At 46.4% G+C, this 21,984-nt stretch overlaps 4 protein-coding genes across 4 annotated transcripts; 2 read left to right on the top strand and 2 right to left on the bottom strand.

The window, feature by feature from the left end:
- Positions 1-10,968: 10,968 nt before the first annotated feature.
- PtA15_7A641 (uncharacterized protein) lies at positions 10,969-12,879 on the bottom strand (the record flags this gene model as incomplete). Its single annotated transcript, XM_053171269.1, has 5 exons — positions 10,969-11,409; positions 11,497-11,880; positions 11,953-12,058; positions 12,182-12,721; positions 12,824-12,879. 5 exons carry the CDS (start codon positions 12,877-12,879, stop codon positions 10,969-10,971), a joined length of 1,527 nt encoding a protein of 508 aa, XP_053022467.1.
- An 829-nt stretch (positions 12,880-13,708) lies between these two features.
- On the bottom strand, positions 13,709-15,237 carry PtA15_7A642 (uncharacterized protein; the record flags this gene model as incomplete). Its single annotated transcript, XM_053171270.1, has 5 exons — positions 13,709-14,018; positions 14,096-14,163; positions 14,237-14,729; positions 14,817-14,884; positions 14,965-15,237. 5 exons carry the CDS (start codon positions 15,235-15,237, stop codon positions 13,709-13,711), a joined length of 1,212 nt encoding a protein of 403 aa, XP_053022468.1.
- A 1,993-nt stretch (positions 15,238-17,230) lies between these two features.
- PtA15_7A643 (uncharacterized protein) lies at positions 17,231-19,460 on the top strand (the record flags this gene model as incomplete). The annotated part of the gene is made up of 6 exons (XM_053171271.1): positions 17,231-17,256; positions 17,337-17,399; positions 17,646-17,968; positions 18,085-18,799; positions 18,890-19,180; positions 19,274-19,460. 6 exons carry the CDS (start codon positions 17,231-17,233, stop codon positions 19,458-19,460), a joined length of 1,605 nt encoding a protein of 534 aa, XP_053022469.1.
- An 898-nt stretch (positions 19,461-20,358) lies between these two features.
- PtA15_7A644 (uncharacterized protein) lies at positions 20,359-21,653 on the top strand (the record flags this gene model as incomplete). The annotated part of the gene is made up of 3 exons (XM_053171272.1): positions 20,359-20,616; positions 20,687-21,350; positions 21,457-21,653. The coding sequence occupies 3 exons, from the start codon at positions 20,359-20,361 to the stop codon at positions 21,651-21,653; spliced, it is 1,119 nt and encodes a 372-aa protein (XP_053022470.1).
- Positions 21,654-21,984: the final 331 nt, after the last annotated feature.

The raw sequence follows: 21,984 nt of genomic DNA on the forward strand, positions 1-21,984 counted from the left end.
AACACTTAAGGGGTTTAAAGTTGAAATCTAAATTTTCAGCACATAGAATCATAAAAATTTTAAGTGATGATTTTTTATGAACATTTCAGAAATATTGCTCTAGTTTGATTGTTTGAGTGGGACATATTGTTTTAGCTTGAAGGTTTAAATTTTAAAATTTTATGGTGCTATGATATTATGATAGTCAACTTTGAACACCATAACTGAATTGGTATCAAAAAGGCAAATGCATAAAACAGAAAAGGTTCTGAACTAGTAATGTATTACTGACTTCAACACTGCATGTATAACCAGGAAAATGAAGCCAACTATACATATCCCAATGATGGTTCCCATGATGGCACGTTCACAGTGGTTCTTTTTAGTCCACAATTGGAATGCAGTTTCTTCCACTGGTTTAGGCATGCGAATTAAGTCTCCAAGGTAGGGCATTTCACTTATTTTGCATTCTGGGTTCAATAGTCTTTTCCTTTCCTGTGGGTCAATGGGAGGTGTCCTAGAAGATTCCTGCTGAAATTAATTTGCATACAAGCAATCAATTTTAAAATTCAGCTTTTTTGCATCTTTTCAAACCCAATTCCACAATATCACTCACTTGAGCGGCCCTTGAAGAGGAACCAGTGTTCTCTGGTATACATGACAGCTGAGAATCTGAATTTGGCTGGTCATGTGGATTATTTAACTCTATTATTTCATCAATGGAGATGGTAGTGTGTCCAGGTTTCCTGGATTGAGAACTGTTTTGTGAGACGGGAAAAGAAGTAGGAATGCTGGATAATTCTTCAATATTTTCCATGGTATTGGTATTGGTGGCTTTGACTGCCAAGATTCCATAGATCTGTATGCAGGCCAAACATCAATTAGCTGAAAGTTCATTTTATAAATAAACCAAAGTGCTGCTCAACTAAAAAGAGTAATAACCAGGAGCACATTGTGATTTTTCCAGAACCTACTCTTAACTCAAATATAGTATTATTGAAAATTATATGGCTAAATAAAAAAGCTGTGTTTGATTATTTTTTTGACAATATATAAGTTGATATGAATGAGATATTTTCCAGGAAAGGTAAATTGTAAGGTGCTGTTGGGGAGAAATTAAGAGGGATTTCAAAATGTATGTTTGGGCTTATGCTTGTGAGAAGAAGTTTCAATCTTCCAAAACACTGGCATGTGGTTGTTTCAGTACAGTTACTCTTGTGAATTGAAATTTAGCTTCCCTTTTCCACCTCAACAAAACTTTTTACCTTGCTACAATGCTTCCTCATTGGTTTGACATGTTAATCTGTTCACCAGATATTCATCCTGACTTGCTTCATCTTGGAAAACCTCTTGTTGAGACTTGGTAGGGGTTGATGTAAATACAAATACCATATGAATTTTGAATAATCTTCACTAAAACCTTTCAACCAACAAGGATTGGCTCTGGGTAAACAGCAGGGTGATGCTACAGGTGACCTCATCAAGCACAAGTTACAGCAAAACCCTTATTTGCTGGAAAAGACACAGTAAGTGATTCAGATGAAATTTTAATTAAGTTTAGGGGGTTTCATGCAAGGCTGATTTGAAATCAGCTTTTGAAGCTTTCTAAAAAAATGCAGGGCTGCTCATGCAGCTCAATGCAAGAAGTATTTGGAAATTGGCAGGTAGCCTTGCATGGCTTTCACATTTCCCAGCATACATATGTACATGAGGATGCAAACACAATCTGAAAAGCAAGTACCACCACAGCCAGAGTTGGTACCAAGACCCCAGATCATATTTATGTACTTATATGTACATGTATGTGAATGAAAGTAAATGGATTATTCAGAAAATAATTTTCAGTTGAGGCCTTGCTTATTCACAGGTTGTTAATGTTTATGCAGGTTGACTGCATTAGCAGTCAAACCATCCATGAAAATCACTCAAAGTGAGCCTTACGTGAACATCAGGATGTAAACGGGTTGGGTTTGGGCTGAAAAACCATGCCCAAATCCGACCCAACGTTTGACCTGGGTTGGGTTGGGTCAAGTTTTGAAACAGGCTGTCCAAATCCAAGCCCAACTTGGAGTAAGTTGGGTTTTGAGTTGGGTTGCCTGGGGTCCGGGCCAACCCAAGGCTTTTTGCTTTACTGGTTGTCAAATTCTGTTCTTTCTGTGTGTTACATGAATCATATGATTTATCATAAAAATAGTGTATGATAGATCTCTGTTGACAATTAAATATGAAAAAGTTATAATTTATTCCACTGTCACCACCTGTATCTCATCTCAACAATGGGAAGTTACATACGTTACGATATCCAGAGGGATTTTTGTAATGTAACTTCCCACCGTTACCAGATAACGCGTTACCGTTATCTGGCAACATTTCTCCTTGGGCCGGTGGGTAACGTAACAGAGGGTGTTTTCACCCTCAATACCCGGAAAAATAACAGAGATAACGCGTTAACCGCGTTACCAGAGGTAAAAATGCCATAAAAGGGGGAAAACTCCCCTTTTTTGCGCAGGTTATCCTCCTATAATTGCAAGGGATAACATAACAAGGCTAGGAAGAGAGGGAATTTTTTTTTTAAAGAAAACGTAACGGAAGCTTTGCCGCCGTCATGGTAACAATAACGGCAATGATTCCGTTATGTTTTTGTTACGCTAGCGTTACGGGTAGCGTAACCTCCCATTGTTGCTCATCTTCAGTGTTTTGATTCTTGTCAAAGGCATAGAGGCCCTCCGCGCTTTGGATCCAATCTTGCCCACAGACAAGGGCTTCGACGGTGTTGGGGTTCATCCTACTTTGATAGTCACTTAGTACTTGCCCGCCAGTGGAGAACACTGATTCCAATGCAATAGATGTCATTGGATTCATCAGCACTTCTTTAGTAGAGATGGCCCCTGTGAACCTGGGTACCTGTTTGGATGCGGGTACCCGCCAGCTTTTTTGCCAAAATTTTGACACCCGCACCCGCACCGCCTAGGGCAGTCAGAGCGGGTACCGGGAGGGTACCAGCGGGTACCTGCCCTTCAAAATTGACCGGAAGGATTCCTTCCAGTCAAAGAGGTTTTGTAACCTCTTGAACTGGAAGGAATCCTTCTGCTTGAAGAGGTTTGTAACCTCTTTGACTGGAAGGCCTTTGAAGAGGTTACAAAACCTCTTTGACTGGAAAGGCCTTCCAGTTGAAGAGGTTCTGTAACCCCTTCAACCGGAAGGATTCTTTCCAGTCGAAGAGGTTACAAAACCTCTTCGACCGGAAGGATTCCTTCCAGTTGAAGAGGTTACAAAACTCTTCCGGTTGAAAGGGTTACAGAACCTCTTCAACCGTAAAGAAGGCCTTCCCAGTCCTTCTGGTCGTCGTGGCAGCCGCCACCTGCCCAAACAAGAGCGGGTACCCGCTAGAATACCCGGTTACCCGCTAGAATACCCAGGTACCCGCTCCATTTCTCCCAGAAATCCAGCATCCGCACCCGAACACGCACACGCTGGCGGGGCAGGTACCCGCCAGCGGATAGCAGGTACCCGCGACGGGTTCGTCGGGGCCATCTCTATTCTTCAGCAAGTTTAGAAAGGATAGGAAACCGGGCTGCATTGTCACTCCACCATGTGAGGATGGAAAACTTGGGAGAGTCAATCCCAACAGGCGGTTCCTGAAGGTAAAGATAAAGCTTGGTTGTTGAGGATGAATTGTTGATTGTCTTCTTAGAAGCAAGGTACTTCTTAAAGCACCCCCTCTCCTCATCTTCAGTGGTAGTTTGGGTGCATTGGTTTTTTGATTGTTCTGGGTTTTTAGCAGCAGCGGGCTGTTCTTGAGTCTTCTTCTTTTCAAAAATTGTGTTGAACCAAGCATAGAGATTGGCTTTTATTTCTTTGATACTTTCTTTGGCTTCAATCAATTCAACTTTGTCCAAAAGGGGAAACTCAATTAGCTCCAATTTGGATCAAGGGTCAAATACTATATTTACAGCCGCCAACTTCATGATATGTGGCCAGTATTTCATGAATTTTGTTTGCATAGCTTTGATGTTCTTGCTGATATAATTGGGACTGTTTTTGGCGGCATCCTTCAGATGTTGCTCAATATTTTTCATGTACTTGTATATGAGGTGCGCAGTTGGATGATGTGTCATCACAAGCCTCAAAGTTGCTAATGATAGAAATAAAATAAAGTAATTAGAAACTCTGTGACTTGTTGATGCAATTAGATTTGAGAGAAAAGAATACATACCTATCTTGAATTCTGAGAGAAACTTGCACATCACAGAAATTTCATCCCACTTGTTCTTAGTAGGGCAATGGGTAAAGTTTGTGTCTTGAATTGATAGGCTGTTGAGTGCCTTTTGATACGGTAGTACAGATTTGAGCATATTGTAGGTGGAGTTCCATTGTGTTGGAACATCAACAGACGCAACAAGGGGTAGTTACGCTACGCGTAACGCGTAGATAACGGTAACGTAACAGAAATTTTGTTGTTATCTACGCGTTACGCGTAACAGCGGTGCAATTACGTTAGCGCATCACATTAAACCCTTTTTTTTATACTTGTTGTGTTATCTGGGCGCGCAGAGCCCCTGAGAACGGGCAAAAAATGAGGCAAAAAAAGCCTTGAATGGTCCGTTATTGCGTTATCCGGGGGATAACGCAATAACAGGCCTCAAAAATGAGGCCCGTTACGTTACGCGCGGGGCCTGAAATGTTGCCGTTACTAGTAAAGTAACGGGGGGGCCCGGATAATGGGGGTAGTTACGTTACCAAAATTGCGCGGATAACACAACGTAACGTAACTACCCTTCGTTGACAGACGGGAGCGCTTGCTTCTTCATGTTAACTAGATTGATTGACTCCTTGAACAGCTTTTTGCAAGATGGGGTGCTTTTTGTGTAATGAACACTTTCTTGTATCTTAGAAATGGCTTTCAAAATGTTGTGGAGCCCATCCTTCACAACCAGATTGATAACATGAGTGAAACAACAAATGTGAAAGAACTTTCCATCCAAGGCTGGGGGAAAATCACTGTGATCCTGAAGAACCAACAAGAGGCAATCTACAGTGGTGTCATTCAAGGCGGTGTTGTCAACAGTGATAGCAGCAACCTTGTTCATCAGTTTCCAGTTGACCAAAGTGCATGGTTGCTTGTGTGCAATGATCATCTTGATCAACAGGGCACGGGAAGTTTCCTGACAGAAATTCCAAGTCTTGGTGGTTGTGTTTGCTCCAAACTTCAAAAGGGATTGCTTGTGCTTGCTGATGAAGGAGGTACATTGCTCAAGGTGGTGCCACAGGTGATTTGTTCCATTCTTACTATTACCTTCCATTCTGAGCTTGCAAGACTTAGAGCATCTCTAACGGAGCCGCGACTGGGCGTTCGGGGGCGAACTTTGGCCGCCCGGGATCCTGTTTTGCGCGCTAACGGACCCGCGGAACGACCCTGGGAACATCGCCGGGGGCAGTCCAACCCGCGATCACCTGCTGACTTCTGCGGGTCGCCTCCCGGCCGCAATTGACCACACACACCTGCATCCGCTCCTCTTCATACCTCGCAAAGATGGACAACACAGTCTTGCAGCTCACCAAGCAAGAAAAAAAAATTCATCAGTTGAATCAACGAGCCTCGTCTTGATAACGAGGTCTTTTCCGGTCATCGAGAGGAGTAAACACTCCCCTTGGTGACCGGTTCTCTCTGATCATTGAGGGGAGTAAACAAGGAAACACTCCCCTCATTGACCGGTTCTCTCTGATGATCGAGGGGAGTGTTTACTCCCCTCGATGACTGGGTCCGTTCCGGTCATCGAGAGGAGTAAACACTCCCCTCGATGACCGGTTCTCTCCAGAGAGGAGTAAACACTCCCCTCGATGACTGGGTCCGTTCCGGTCATCGAGAGGAGTAAACACTCCCCTCGATGACCGGGTCCGTTCTGGTCATCAAGAGCAGTGTTTCCTCCACCTGATGACCGGGTTTGCTCCGGTCATCGAGATACATGCGTCCCGACGACCAGAACGTGACCAGAACGTTCCAGTCATCGATATGTGTGCATCCCGATGACCGGAATCAGGCTCGCAGAGGGTGGTGGGTGGCGCTGGAGTAGTGAGGTTTCAGTCAGATTGCAGCTTGAACTGCCAGTCCATAATTGGAGCTGAGCCGCGATTGCTGTGAAATGTGTCTGCGGGCCGGGGAACACAGGCCAACTGCCCCCCGGACCGTTGGAGATGCTCTTACAGATCACTTGGACTTTGGCGCCTGCAAAATCATTACATCCAAATTTCATGTTAAAATATTGCTACGCAGCAGTAGTACAATGATCAATTACATTCAAAGGGAATTGGAAAAGAAGAATGAGTCAACTGACCATTATTTTCCTTATCAAAATGAGTCAAAATATTGCTCGTGGTCTTTCATTTCTTTTTTTGGTAGGTGTTTCTTCATTACCATTGTCGGTTCCGTTGTTGGTGTTGTCAGTATTTGGTGAATCCACAGGGGTTGGGGTTGGAGTTTCCGGCTCCTTGTTTTCAGCGGCAGACGTTCTTGAAGCGTCAGACAATGTTGGTGGGTTGGAATCCGGTGTGGTAGACGGAAAAGTGGAAAAATAAAAAGTTTTTTCTATGCCACATAATTACTCATACTAGGCCTCAAGATACCATCAAATGGACGCCAGAAATGGAGTCTACGGCCAATTTCACCCCTAGTCACCACTGGAAGCACCCCTGGGCCCCCTCTAGTGTGGAAGTTACACCTCATGGACACCTATCACACGGCCAGCCCCAGTAACCCAGCTGTCACCTGCTTCAACCCAAGTTTCACAGTAGTACACTTATACATATCACAGGATACAAACATACATCTCCCTGTCAGGCTACACTCATTACATATTAGCTAAATACACTCGTTTATATACATAGCATGACATCATTTACACTGTTTCTGCAGCCTCAGACTTTGTGTATACACTAATTCCCCCTGTATGACAGCTCATGCAGTCTACTGTCACCTCATGCATGTGTTAGAATGTTCTTTTGTATATTCTGACATCCTGTATGCACCCTTGGCATATTTAAAATGTTCTGTGGTATATTCTGACACCATTCATGCACCCCTGAGGGATTATGACATCATTTGTATCTACTCCCACCAGCTAATATCCCTCACCCTGCTGTCTAGATTAGCTGAAACCCTAACCCACAAGCCCCTTTGGGGCTCCACTTTTGTCTATAAAAGGAGCTCTCTCCACCCCCAGTGGCCTGCTCCCCAGTTCCTCACCCAGAACCCACAAGTCACCCAACACTCATCCACACTCAAATCCTAAACCCTTATAACAATAACTCAACCCTTATAACAATAATTCAACCCTTATAACAAAGTAATTAAAACACTTACACGTTGCCAGTCAAACAGATTTCATCTGGAACAAACCAGACCTATCACTTAATAAAACTTGCCAAGCTGAGCTTGGTGGGTCTTGTTGACTGATAACAGAAGGGCAGAGCTTGCAACTCGATCATACCCTTCACCATTCAGCAAAAGGGTTTCATTACCACTTTTGAGTCTTACACAGGTGATTGGATGCGTTTTGTAGCTCTAGTCAATCTTGCCATTGGGGTAGGGGTATGGAGAGGAGATGTGGAAGCCGGTGGGGGCGGAGCAACCAGCGGAAGTGATGGTCCCCTGGTCATTGTTGGGTCATAGTCGGGTTTTTGGGTCAGCCCAAAAAGAGAAAAAGCTGCCCAAACCCAACCGATTAATTTCCCAGCTTGGGTTGGGTTGGGTTCGGGTCGCACAAATTTCCCGCAAAACGTGCCCAAACCCACCCTGCGACCCGTTGGGTCTTGGGTCAGTGTTGGGTCGGCCCGGCCCATTTACATCCTGACGTGAACATCCCTATTAGGGGGGGGGGGGGGGGGGTTCACATTGGAAAAAATGCACTGATTATTTTTTCTGATTATGCACCCTTCAGTCAGGTTCATGTCTGTATGGTGAAGTACTTCCAAAGAGTAGATGCCCACAAAAGACTTGTAGCTTTCTCAGGATAAGCAGAAGCTTCAGGTGATGGTGTTGATGACTGATTTCAAAATATGCCTCAAGCCTTATTATTAGAATCTCATTGATCAGTTTTTGTCATCATTTGGGTATCATGTACCCATTCATTTTCTGGGATATTAATTTTTTGTACATCCCATCCAAAAATAAATTAGCAGCACATTTCAATGAATATTACTCTGCTTTGCATTTTACATTGTTTTCCCTTCTTCCCTCTTGTGTTTTTATTACATGACTAGAGGCCAAGGCGGCTTTGCCGCTGCAAGCATAGTCCCCTACCCAGATGGCTCCCTGCCTTTGGTTTTTATCTCTCTTTGACAGTGAAGAGGTTTTTTTCTTGTGGAAATACTTTGAATTAAATTTTGATGATGTGCTGAATTTATTTAGGGTGAGCCTAAATGCACTCCAAACTTTTACTTTGTGCACTCCACTTTTTTGGCTTTGGGGGGCCAGCACTCCAAAAAAGCTGGAGTGCCTTGATTTTGTACTCCCAAAACATGGAGTCTCCAGATGGGCACTCCATGTTTGTTGGAGTACACAACTGGGTACTCCAAAATTTACCAAAATAGGGGAGCGCAGCTAGATGCAATCCAATAAAAATGGAGTGCAAGCCCAAGAACTCCACCTTTTCAGCAAAGGATTTTGGCTTTGCACTCCAGCTGGCAAATACCAAATGGAGTGAATTGGGGTGCACTCAAGTCCTTGGGGAAAAACATCTCCTCTTGATGACTGGTCTGCGCCGGTCATCATGGGGGTAAAGCACCGTTGCACCCCGGCCATTGAGTGGGGTTTGCACTCCACATGATGACCAACAATCAGGGGAAGTACACACCCCACTTGGTGGCCAACCATTGAGTGGAGTACACTCTCTCCTCGATGGCCAGCAATTGAGCAGAGGACACACTCCACTCAATGGCCGACCACCGAGTAGAGTACACTCTCCACTCAATGGCCGGCCACCAAGTAGAGTACACTCTCTGCTCAATGACCAGCCATCAAGCGGTAGATCCCACCCGATGACCAGCTGTTGAGTGGCCTACTCACCCCAATAAATAGGAGACCCCACTCAATGGCCGGGGTGTAGTGTTACACCCCTCGATGTGCGGTGTGTGCCGGTCATCGAGAGGTGCTACACCCCTTGATGTCCGGTATGTACCGGTCATCAAGGGGAGGTGCTACTTCCCTCAATGGCCAGTATAGACAGGTCATAAGTCCCCTCGATGACCGGAGAGGGGTGAGTCCGCTTGATGACCGGCACACACTGGCCATTGAGAGATTTTATTCACCTTGATGACCGGTCTGGTCATTGAGAGATGTTGCTCACCTCTATGACCGGTCTGGTCATTGAGAGATTTTGTTCACCTCAATGACCGGTCTGGTCATTGAGAGATGTTTTAATCACCTCAATGACCGGGACCGGTTGTTGAGAGGTGGTGTTACTCCCCTTGACGACCGGTCCGTCATTGAGGGGTGGTGTTACTCCCCTCAATGACCGGTCCGTCATCAAGGGGTGGTGTTACTCCCCTCAATGACCAAGACCGGTCATTGAAAGGTGGCGTTACTCCCCTCGATGACCCCTGGCCCCTGGAACGAGGGGATTGTGTTAATAGGCTAGGGCTTTTTCAAGGCTGATTGCCAGGAAGATTCATGTTGTGACTACCGTTGCCTGGCCATCCAATCCAACAATGGCATTGTCTATCAACAGTCGTTTCACAAAGAACAAGGCTTGCTTGGGAAGCTGCAGGGTTTTTGTTGGGTGGAACTGGGAGGCGTGTCATTGGCAAGGATATGGTGGCCATGACGCCGGACACGGCTGGAGTCTTCAAGGGAATCACAACTCGCCGCCTATGGATGGGCTGAGCTTGAGTATATAAAGAGGGGGAGCTGCTGTCAAATGTCCCCCCAGGGGTTACGGTTTCGTCCTGGCCCCTCCCTGCAGGCCCCCTACTTTGCTTGGATAGGCCCCTGCTTGAGAATAAAAAATGCTGGCCCTTTTTTGCTTGTTGCACTGTCACAAGCTGGAGGGTCTATCCATGGCACACAGTGTTCGGGGGTAATCTTTTCAACAGTGGCCATCATGTGGCTGCACACCAAAACTTAGATCTTTTTTGCTATGTTTTTGTGAATTTAATAAACTTGGATGAATTGAGCAGATGGAGAAAAACAATTTTTCTATCAATCAGTTGTTGACTACCTTATCAAATTTCAATGCAAACACCCATACATATACTATGACCAGGTATACTAACCCTGAACAAATGAGTAACTCACAAAAAAATTCCATTATTTTTGTGTTCCACAATATTTGCGATGATAATGACAAAGGAGATTATGGTCAAAGAGGAAAATGATGCAATGAGGGAAAGACTGGTGGTGTGAAACAGTCCTTGTTAAGTGTTTATGGTGATGTGGTTTCTTTTGTCTTCAAGGTGGCCATTGTTTCACAGACCACGAGATTTCCAAAATTTGAGCTTTCTGGTGTTTTATATCTTAACCAAACATTTCAGCCATAAAATCTACTTGAGGAGTACTTGAGGAAGACCTAGGGTCTTAAAATTCTTGTGCTAATTGATGATCCAGTTGCAACCGGTGATGTTGGTTGGCTGAAATTACTGCACTGAAAATGAATTACTAAATAGTGTTACACCGTATTGGAGCTTCCAGCGGTCTGTAGAGCACATGTCGACTCGAGGGAGACATATCGCCAAATAGTCTCACTTCATGGGAGACAGACTACCATCTGTGGAGACTGTTGGTTCTTGAGACTTGACACATTCATCAACTTGTGTTCTAACTATCACCATTTATCTGTCATTACAGTTTACACACAAGTAAAAAAAATGAAGGAAAGAATTGGAGGGGGGAAAATCGTATGATTCATCTAGTATCGTAAAAATAAGTGCGAGAAGGAATTGCAGAAATGTACTACTGCGTAACTATAAAAACAGATTGGTTGAATACACGGAGAATTATCCGGTGTGTTCAAAAACGGTAGTGATTAATTTACCATCCTTGATGAAAGTTTTAAGTTGTTCAGGTAAGGACTTCTCTACAAAAACACCTTCCTCTTCGCCGGAGGGAAGACTGACGTTAAGTGCGCTGGTCTTGGCAGTGAGGATCTCGACGTCGAGGCTATCTTTACTGAGATAAACTTGGCCACCATCGGTGGCGTCGATCATAATTGTCGGGCACTTTCCGAGTACTTGAACAGTGAACGAGGGAGAGGAGGTGATGCACAGCGAGGAAACTACGGAGTCCAGTAATACCGACGTCTTCGTACACGACACTAGTGTTATCCCGTTCACTTTTCCCTTGATTTGGATCGTCGAGTTCTTGCATCCAAAAATGTTGACCACGTGGTTGATTTGGGTTTCGTCCAATACAATGGAGGATTGGCCATCATGATATTCCTATTTTATCCAACAAATCAGCCGCAAATCGTTGATGTTAAGTTTCCAGACGCAAATCCAGGTGGATAATAGAGCTCTAGTACTCACAACATTCCACTTGTTTCCAACTAACTCAGTCTTGGCAGGTTTCTTTTGAAAACTCGATGGCTTGGGGGGTTTGGCGGGTCTCTTGAGGCTACCCGAAGGGCTGACGGTTACTTCAGCAGGCACAGACCCACGGAGCTCTGGATTCTTATGAGTCATTTGGCTTGGGTCGACCTTTCGGAGGCCACTGGTAATTTTCTCGCCTTGGTTGAGAGAAGAGAATACCGCGTCCATTCCGCCACCTGAGGCGGCTCCCGCGGCGGCTGGCATGGGCGGTGGCGGAGGAGGTGGGGGCGGGTGAGCAGGTGGTGGTCCAGGAAGTTTGGGGACGTCTGTTGATGCATCTCCCTTCGTCAAGCGCTTTGCGAAACTGACGGCGTCTTCGCCCTGATTGGAAGAAACCCCCACAAACGCAGATCAGAATGAAGACTAGAGTCAAGTACTGGCAGTTGAGGTTACCTTGGGGTTCCAGACAAGACACGTAGTGTGATATTGCATGATATACTTTCGCAGTTCTTCCAAAACGACGACAAAGCTCTTTGCCCATTCAACCAACTTGGGTTCCCTTTGAAATCAGAAAAGAATTCCACAATGAAAATGGACAGGAGAAAATCAGGGATTAATTAACACACTATGAAAGCTGTGAACCATTCAGATCTGTGGGCGTACATACATACTGCATACTTACGTTTCCTTACAATCCTTGAGCACGCGGTTCACCCAAAATTGAGCACTATCTTTAGCCTCCGCAACCATTGGTCCCGGCTTACTTTCCACGGCCACCCAGCCAAGAGCGGAGATTCCCTCGGCAATGGCTGTCAAGCCGTTGAAAAGGCGTTTGTCAGAGCGATTTCCATCCTTGATTTCCACGACTCGGTTTAACGGCTCGGAGGTAGATTGTAGGAGCTCCATGAAGACCTTGGAGGAGCCTGGATTTTGGCACGAGCCTGCGATCAATAGGAAGGTGCGTTGGGCGCTAAAGGCAGCTTCGACGTGTTGGGCTTGCTCTTGGGCTGTTCCTCCGACTTCCTTAGAAAGGCTCAAATAGTTCTGAAGTTGTCCCGCTATCAGTTCATCATAAGCCTTCAAGGACGGCGGAGTCTCGGTTGGAGTTTGAGGTGACGATGTTTGTCCGCCGGCGTTTGAGTTCTCGGCCGTCATCCCATTTCCACCAGCCGTAGTCTGAGCGATAGCTATGTCTTCCAAGCGAGATGTTGCAGCCTCCAACCTATCAGAGCGAGCAGATTTCAAAATTTGCAATCACATTTCAGCGACGATCTTCCTCGAAAACCGGAGCAAAAAAAGATCAGGAATGGAAGTCTTGTCTTACCTTTTGATCAGGGTGAATAAACTGCCGACACCTTGAGTAGGAATCCCGTTGGCCATGATGACGTGCGGAAGGAATCACACGGTAAGTTTGGATGAAATTCTAGCCGTTTCGAAATGTAGATGTTTTATCGTATGGAGCAGGTCGAGATGGTTGGTTTCGATGTGATGTGGATTCTGGAATGACGCTGGGGAGCCGGTCGATCGGAGTCCCCGAGGTTAACCCTGACAACCCAAGTCTCCCGATGGGGCCGGGGGTGCAGATGCTCAGGCTCCAGGCTCAGCTGACGGTTGACCCGTGTCTTCAAAGTTCATCGCACCTGTTCTGGATTCTTCATATGATCTCCTTCAGAAGCACACTCTTTCCTGATCTCTGGATTCTCATCCATATTCATATTGATTCTGGCATAATACTGCTAGGAACAAAACTTGCTCAACTCCTACCAGTTACCAGTTGACATGTGGGCCAAGAAACTTGGAGAAAACTTGTGGTGTTGCTCAGACCTTTCTCAAATTTGTTTTCATACAACGTTCTAGGCACAGTTGATGTGCAACTAAGGAGTGACTAAAGCTATTATGCTGGAGTATCTAACATGCCAACTGGTAACACTTGAGCATGTTTTGCTTGTAGTGCACTCAATTTGTATTAGCTGCAACTTGAGTGTTTGGAAATTTTATTTCATTACTATACTATTTTATTTGAGGGAAATCAAAAAGTTTAATTTGGGAAATTAATTGTTTATTTTTCTAGAATGTGAGATATGTAATTCATTGAAAATACATGTTTGATTTTGAGATGTGATTTGTTTTGGCCAATGAATTGATGACTTCTAAGTTCTTTGTTGATTGTTTTTTTTTCCATATTTTTACATCACATCCTCTTCTAATTCTAATTCTTATTGCCTTTTTTACCTTTATCATTTTGTTCCTTGTTTTTGACTTGATTGTTTCTTCCATTATTCTTGCTTGTCTCTTCAGAATTTTGATCATTGCTATTTTTTTCATCATTCTGACCATCATTGTTACCCCCACCCTGTGAATTAACAAATTGCTTACAGCGTTCAAGCTGTGCGTTACAGTCTGATGTTCTACCTTGACCCTTTTTGTTGAAGAAATCCGCACATCGGTTAGATTGTCGGTCACATGCCCTTATCAGCGCAGCTTTCACCTCCTTAAACTTCTCTTCTGGTGGACCAAACCTGATGGTAAATTATCATAACAGAACAGTAGATCAGTATCAAAAATACAATAAACAGCTTTTTAAATTTCAACTTACTGTACAACAAAGTCGCCCCCTTTCTTTGTAACCGTTGGAACTTCAACACCACCAAGCTTTTCATTAAACTGGAATAAACATAACCATGTCAGTGATCAAGCTTTGAATTCTTTAGAGATTGAAATGGCATATATATATTACTTTTTGGAGGTTTTCCCCTCCTTGATCTCCGCCTTGATTTCCTTTCTTGTTGTTTTCTTGCCCCTCTGGCTCATTGTTTTTATCTTGACCTCCTTGTCCTTTGTTTTTATCCTGATCTTTATTTCCATTGTTTTGAAATTTATCCTGCTGATCACCGTTCCCATCTTGACCCCCTTTGCCATTTTTATTATCTTCTTCATCTTTTTGGACTTGGTCATTCTGCCCACCATTGTTAGTTTGACCCCCTCCTCCATCTTCTTTTCCTTTGTTTTTATCTTGCCCACCATTACTATCTTGACTATTTTGTCCATCATTTTTACCTGCCCCTTGGGAGTTGACAAAATCTTTACAGCGTCCAAGCTGAGCATTACATTCAGCTGTTTTACCTTGACCCTTTCTGTTGAAGGAATCCGCACATCGGTTAGACTGTCTGTCACAGGATCTTATAAGGGCACCTTTCAACTCCTTGAATTTTTCTTCTGGCGGACCAAACCTGGTGAAAACAGGAATGCAAGTGAAGAAATAAGTCAGTCAAAGCAAAAGATAAACAAAAATATACTTTTGCTCAAGTTATACTGACTGTACCACAAAGCTATCACCTTTCTTTGTGACTGTTGGAGCATCAATCTCTCCAAGGTTCTCTTTGAACTATGTATTCATTTTTTTTAATTTAAAACCATGTTAGATGACAAGAATTGAAAGAGTTTAACAAAATAGATTTGACTCACCGTTTGGAGGTTTCCTCCATCTTGATTTCCTCCCTGATCTTTTCCCTGGTCCTCTCCCCTTTCTTGTCCTTGGTCCGTTCCCTGATCTTTTTGCTGTCTTGGTTTCTGATTTCTTTGTTTTTCTTGCCGTGCTACAAACTTGTGAAAGTGCCGTGTACCTTCATGTCTTGCTAACAAAGATTTTGAGCGAGTTTCCACGCTATTCGTGATGATCTTACACTGATAACTAGATAAGTAGATGCTCAAGATGAGCAGTGCAAAGAACGATTTCATCTTCACTTGGTTCTATGAATTAGATGCGTTGATAATTTTGAATAACAATATTCGAAGTTCTAGCTGCCAGCAGGTGGGACTTGGTGCTACTTGGAGGCTAAACTAAACCAGACCAGTGGAAAGCTTGCTTTGTTTGACAATCTGAAGTCCGCTGAGTGAGGATTTCAAGTGGACGATGGTAGTCTTCTTTACGATACGGATAGCAGTTGTCTTTAAATCTTGCAAAACACTATTACGTCACACCTCATACCGTAAGCATCTTTACTCGATGACTATTAAAATTCATATTGTAACATAGCAATTTGTCGAACTGGTTACAACTTACGAGTTTGAATCGTGACGGAAACAATATCAAGTGGCACTCATACAAGAAATCGGAGGCAAAATAAAGAGGCCATAGCAATCGGGATCCCTTTCCCAAACATGGTTCTCGAAAACCAATGAGCTGATGGAGTGTGCCGAGACAAACAGAATAGTATTATTGGTACAAAGCATTGACGCTGCTGTCGCCAGGCGTAAATTAAACCTGTGTATCATCACGACTCCTTTTGAATATTGAAGCAAACTCGCAACTCTCAAGAACAATTGGCTGCTGCCAAAGTCGAGAAACGTGGTTAATTTGCTTCGCAGCAGGCTGTGCGAGTCTGCAACGGAAAGGCTCTGGACCATACATCCCCCTCTGGAGCTATGGCAATGAACTAGCAAATTAGCCCACATTATTTATGACGCAAGGCCTAAACATCGAAAACCAGAAAATCGATTTTGGGAGTCTACAAAAGCCAAGGAAAGTAGACCACCAAATCCAATTTTGTTGTTCCATCCGATGCTACGAAGCTTTAAATGATATCTTGGCCACTCGCAACAGTTCAAATGTACTCATTTTCAGAGAGAGGTTGAGGATGGTTTAGAAGGAAACTAGAGATCAAGGTGGCTGCTAACTTGTCCCTCTGTGGGTGGAAGGGGGACACCGTCCTGCAGGGACCCTCTGCCTCCTTATGCTTGGTGCAATGCAACAAGTGTTTACCATGAATCCGCACGGGAAGAGAGGGAATTAGTTGAGCTAGGCGGCGGCAGGCCCACAAACTTTATTCCCTAGTGGCAGGCGACCAAGAGCTGGTCCTAGGACCATCAATTGACATTGCGGGCCCGTATCCTTGACGTCAACCAGCAACTAGGGTGGTGTTCCTCCGGATTCATAGTTGATCAAAATTAAACAAAATGGACATCAGAAAAGTAAATAGGAAACTACTCAGCTTTTTTCAGTTTTTCCCAAAAAGATCATAATTCAATTGGTGATGTGTCTCATATCCCACTTGACAAAGTCCCCCCGTCTTTGTCCTGCAACCAGTGTTTTACCACTCCACAGGCAGAAGGGTGGGACTTTTTTTTAAGTTAGGTTTTACTTATATTTGCCCAGATCTGCTTCACGGGATTTGTCTGAGAGGACTAGCGGACTCTGAAGCTTGGACCTTTCCCTGCCTGCCCAATCAAGAACCCAATTCAACATCAATGATAATTCATCTTGATAAAATAATCATTTTGGGTTGTATATGTCTTTCTTCTCTCCTCAGCACCACCCGATTGATATTTTCCACTCCTTCCCTCTGGAATTGCTTTTCGTGAGATCAGGAAATATTGTCTGATTCAGCTATTGCCATCAGTCTCAGCATATCAAGCTTGATGCTTGGTTACATAATTGGATAGGTTCATCCTCATGAGCCCTGGCAATGCATGGGGCGTTTCCATTGGGCGCTGGTTTTTGATTATCCAAGGTTGTCGATGGAGTGGGCGAGAGTTTGCTCGACTGATAAGGATGATCAACAGGCTGCTTGGGGTGCATCAGCATAGTGAATATTATTCTCCTGAATATTGGAGGTGCAGCTCAGCGGGCCGGCTTTCGCGGGCCTCTCGCCGCCCGAAGTCTTCGGTCTCCGCCTCCCGCCACGGCCAGTCTTCTGCCAGCAACCACCACCATCACCATCAACAGCAGGCCATGCTCAGCTTTGTCGACTTGCTAGCGTGCGTGTCAGACAAAGAATTGTCCCTAGCAGAGCAGAAGGTTGAACTGATCACTTGGAATGCTTTCACAATTAGTACAGTTGGATTTCGTTGGCATGGTACGCCATCATGGTCCTCATGGCCATCTCAGGCTCAATCATCGCGTACGTCCATGCCGGCCTCTTCCCCTTATCATTGAGATCAAGACCGGCCAACCCTCCCAAGCTTCCGTCGAGACCGAGGACACGAGGAAAATAAACATATGGATGTTCCCTCGTCCGAGTCGGCATAATGGCACAAGATCTGCCAACTGGCCGGCAGAATATAGACCAGAAGAAGAACAAAAACAGTGATCAGAACAATTAGCTGACCCAGCCGTGATTTGTGCATGTCTACGCCGATAACTACAGTTTTCGCAAGTACCGACAGCCACCACCACCACCCCCATTCCCGATCTCTTCCTCACCCCTATCACAGATCACACCGAACTCGAACCCGATCCGGCCTAACTCGAAGACCCAAAACCTGCTCATCCCATCCGTCTCCATCCTCCGTCCACTCTGCGGTTTAGATTACGGACTCCGGGAGAACCTCGAAAGCGGCTTCCTCCAACAATGGCCCCTCGATCGCTTCGAGATCATCTTCTGTGTCGCTCACCCTGACGATCCTGCTCGCAAAGTCGCCCAAGAACTCATCTCTAAATATCCCGCCGTACGCGCTCGGCTGTTAATCGGTGAGACACTCGCTCCTGTCATGAATTTGGCCTGAACATTGCAGGAAAAATAACATAAAAAGAAATGCTGGAAAGAAGAAAGACCGGGAAGGCTAATTTTGACTGTTGAGGAGCAGGTGAAGAACGGGTTGGTGTTAACCCAAAGATCAATAATCTCATGGAGGCCTACCGGACGGCGGAGGCCGATCTCCTATGGATCCTGGACTCGAATGCACGGGTTCATCCGACGACGCTAGCACGGGCGGTTTCAGTCTTGTGTCCGCCTAGCGGGCCGACCCGCAGCCGTGGCCGGACGCGGATCGGCCTGGTACATCATGTGCCAACTGCCGTGCTTCCCCAGCCGAGAGGGAGACAGAAGTCACAGAGGGGCTTGGGCTGTCTGCTCGAGGGCTGCTTCTTGAACGGAAACCATGCCCGACAGTACCTCAGCTTGAACGCGCTCGGCGTCGCATCCTGTCTGATGGGCAAATCCAACCTCTTCTATCGCTCCGACTTGGAACAAGCCACCCGGCGTTTTCTCGCCCGCAACCGGGGAGAACACCGGCCGAACAACCCAAGCAGCTCTGGCCGGGACGAGTCGGACGAACAGGCCAGTCTGCTTGGTAGCAGTAGTAATAGTAGCAACAGGAACCAACACTCTTCCTTCGACGCTCTGGAGCTCTTCGGTCAGTACTTGGCCGAAGATAATATGATCGGCCAGACTCTCTGGGACGATGGGATCAGACATGCTATGACGATCGATATCGTCGGTAACGTCGTCGGTCCCCTCTCCATTAAGGACTATTTCTCTCGTCGGATCAGATGGATTCGTGCGCGGAAATACATGTCAATGTAAGGAACCCTGCCCTCTTAAAAGCGCAAGCCAGAGTCTCCGAGCTGAATGATAATCGGAATGACCATCTGGCTTGTTCTTTCTTGAAGAGGCTGCACGTTAGTAGAGCCGTTTACCGAGTCAATTCTGCTGGGGATCGTGATGACGCTAGCCGTAGAAAGATTGGGTCTGGCGAACGGGATGTCGAAGAAGGTGGTGATGATGATCCACGAAGTGGTTTATTTCATGCTAGATTATTGTGTCTATCGCTCGCTCCTACACTCGCCATTACTGAGCAGCACGCCCCAAGGCTCGTCTAGTGCTGGCGCGATCTATACCCGTCAGCCGACGAAGCCTTCGACGTCTACCGGTTCCTCCTCAACTCTGATTCCCTCATCTTCGTCTTCAACATCATCATCTGCGGCCCACCCACACCCTTACTCTCAACAACAAGGAGAATCAGAACATCAGCAGGAGCAGCAGCAGCATGATAGTGATGGCGGGGAAGAGCTGATCCAAATCAAGCTGAACTTTTTCGAGTTCTTGATTGGATGGACCTTGCGAGAATGTTCGGCCCTCTCGATCTGGCTAGTCGCAATGTCTTCAAACAAAGTTCAGTGGCGGAAGTCTGGGAAGGTCTTGAAAGTCCTCCGGAACGCCCGCGTCGCCGAATCCAATTAAGGACTGCCCTTCCCTTCCGTTTCTCTCTCCCCCCCCCTCTCTCTTTCTCTCTCTCGCTTTCTGTCTTGCTTCTTCCCTCCTGGTTCTGCATTTCTCCACCGTCTGTTGCCTTTCTCTCTTCCCCCACTCTCCTTGAAAGTGTGCCCCCTCCCTGCTTACGTTGTCTTTGTCATTGGCATGCTCCATTATCTTGAATTCGGATAGATTTGACTGTCAATCCAATAAAAAAAAGAGATAGCAATACTCTCGTGTTTCCCTTTACGGTCACTGTCTTGTTTTCAGCTACTGATATGGGTAGACGCCGAATGACTAGAGCTGAACGGGTGAGCAATTGGCAATGATTCAAAACAGTTCTATCGAAAACATAGAATGTTCAAAGAGTACTTTCTTGTTCATATGTGGTTTTTGGCTTTTACGCTGAAGAGTCCAGAGCGGCTTCGCCGCCGGGCCCGTACTCTCAGGCCTCAATGTACATAACTAGTGCGTGCTGATTGGCCTTGAAATTTATGAACCGGGGGGGGACTCGAAAGTCTTTCCTCCGCCAACTTGGATCTTTGGCGACCATTCCGTCCTCTTCGCCCGTCTTCCAATCGGAAGCTAAGTAACTACAGATATTTTTGCTTAAGATGAAACCACAGAGTATATGTAGGGTTGAAATAAGTAGAGGTTGTTGGTGAGAGGCGGGAGATTTGCTGGCGTCGGTATGCTAACTTAACTAAGTCCCTCCCGCCTCTGGGAGGGACTGAGGCGCTTCGCGCCCCCACCTTCGGACTTAGTTAAGTTTGGTCGGTATGATAATTGTACGATTAACCACGAATTTTCCGACTGCAAATCCCAGATACACTTGAAGACCTTCCGCGAACCGGAGCAACATCCACAGAAAACAGGGCTCTCCGAGATGTCGACGCTGATTCGGGACGTACTCGACCGAGACGAAGCGGGCCGATACCATTCGTTTCTGACGGTCTGCGAGGCCGGACATGTATCGGAGATCAGGGAGGTGGTCGAGACGGCAGGCGGGCTGGCTTCGCTCTCCCTGCAGGACGACGACGGATGGACGGCTCTCCACTACGCCGCCAGCTCAGGAAACGCGGATGGGGTGAAGTACTTGCTCGAGAAGGGCGCGCTGTGGGCCATGACTGACAATCTCGGCTACGTAAGTCAGGCCGCCCTGTTTCCCGTTCCGCAGATCGCGCATGCGCTGATGGCCCTTCCGCTTGCTCCAGAATGCAGGCGATGTAGCCTACTCGATGAACCATGGCGAGATATACCAGATCATTAGCAGCCATGGATTCCGCGCGGAAGTGCTGAGACTGGCGATCGAAGCGAAGGAAGACGGAGGAGAGGGCACGCGCGCCCCACAGACATCGGCCAGCAGCAGCAACGACAACGCGAGCTTCTTGGCGTCCAAGCTGACCTTCAAGACCAGCAGTTCCGGCCAACGACTGTGTGTAGATTCCGAGGGGAACGGGGTGATGCAAGGCTGGGAGACGGAGCTCATGCGGGCGACGGCCAGAGGGCTCTGCGGGCCGTTCGGGGAGACGAGCGCGCCGGGCTTCGAGCTGAGCGTGCTCAACGTCGGCTTCGGGCTCGGGATCATCGACGGCTTCCTCCAGGAGTACCGGCCCACCCGCCACCTCATCGTCGAGCCTCATCCCGACGTCCTCCAGTTCATCTCCGACCAGGGCTGGCTCGAGAAGAAGGGCGTCACTGTCTATCCTCGCCGCTGGCAGGACTTCCTTCTCGACGTCCAAAACGGAACCATCCAGGCAAACTTCGACGCCATCTATTGGGACACTTTCTCCGAAGACTATCGCTCCTTGAAAAGCTTCTTCGACAACGTCTTCGATCTCCTATCTGGGCCTCATGCCCGCTTCTCCTGGTTCCATGGTGCGTGGTATCTTATCTGGGCCGGATTGCTGCCCAGTACCTGTCGTCCTTGTCCACCGACAATGGCCCCGATTTACCCCGTAACCCGTGTTTCTTTTTTCTTCAGGTCTCGGAGCCACTTCGCGTACACTGTATGACATATACACCGAGATGGCGGAGATGGATATCAGAGAAACGGGGCTGCGAGTCAGTTGGTCGGAAGTTCCGGTCGATGGGGGCGAGGCCGTATGGGAGGGCATCACGCGACGATACTGGGACATCCCCTCGGCCTATCGACTTCCGATATGCACCTACGACATTTGAACACTCCAATCGCTATCTGCTCCGTCCTTGTCCCCCGTCTCTTCCTAGCTGCTGGGCCATCCACGAAGACTCCGACTGGCTTTCTCCCCCAAAAATTTGGTCCCCATAAGTGCCACTCAATGTCTCCACAAAAGGCATCAGTCTAATGTGCACATCTAATTGTTTGCACTTCCTAGAGGGCACACCAAAGATACATGACCTGATTCTCAGCATTTCATGGTGGCAAAGACTCGCTCAACTGCCAGCAGTTTAAATGCAAGATATCTGAGCATAGCTGCTCGTCAGTGACTGAGGATTCAAGCTTGAATGAATCAAGCTTTGCAAAAGGCCT

This window comes from Puccinia triticina, chromosome 7A (assembly GCF_026914185.1).
Source record: "Puccinia triticina chromosome 7A, complete sequence".
NCBI lineage: Eukaryota > Fungi > Basidiomycota > Pucciniomycetes > Pucciniales > Pucciniaceae > Puccinia > Puccinia triticina.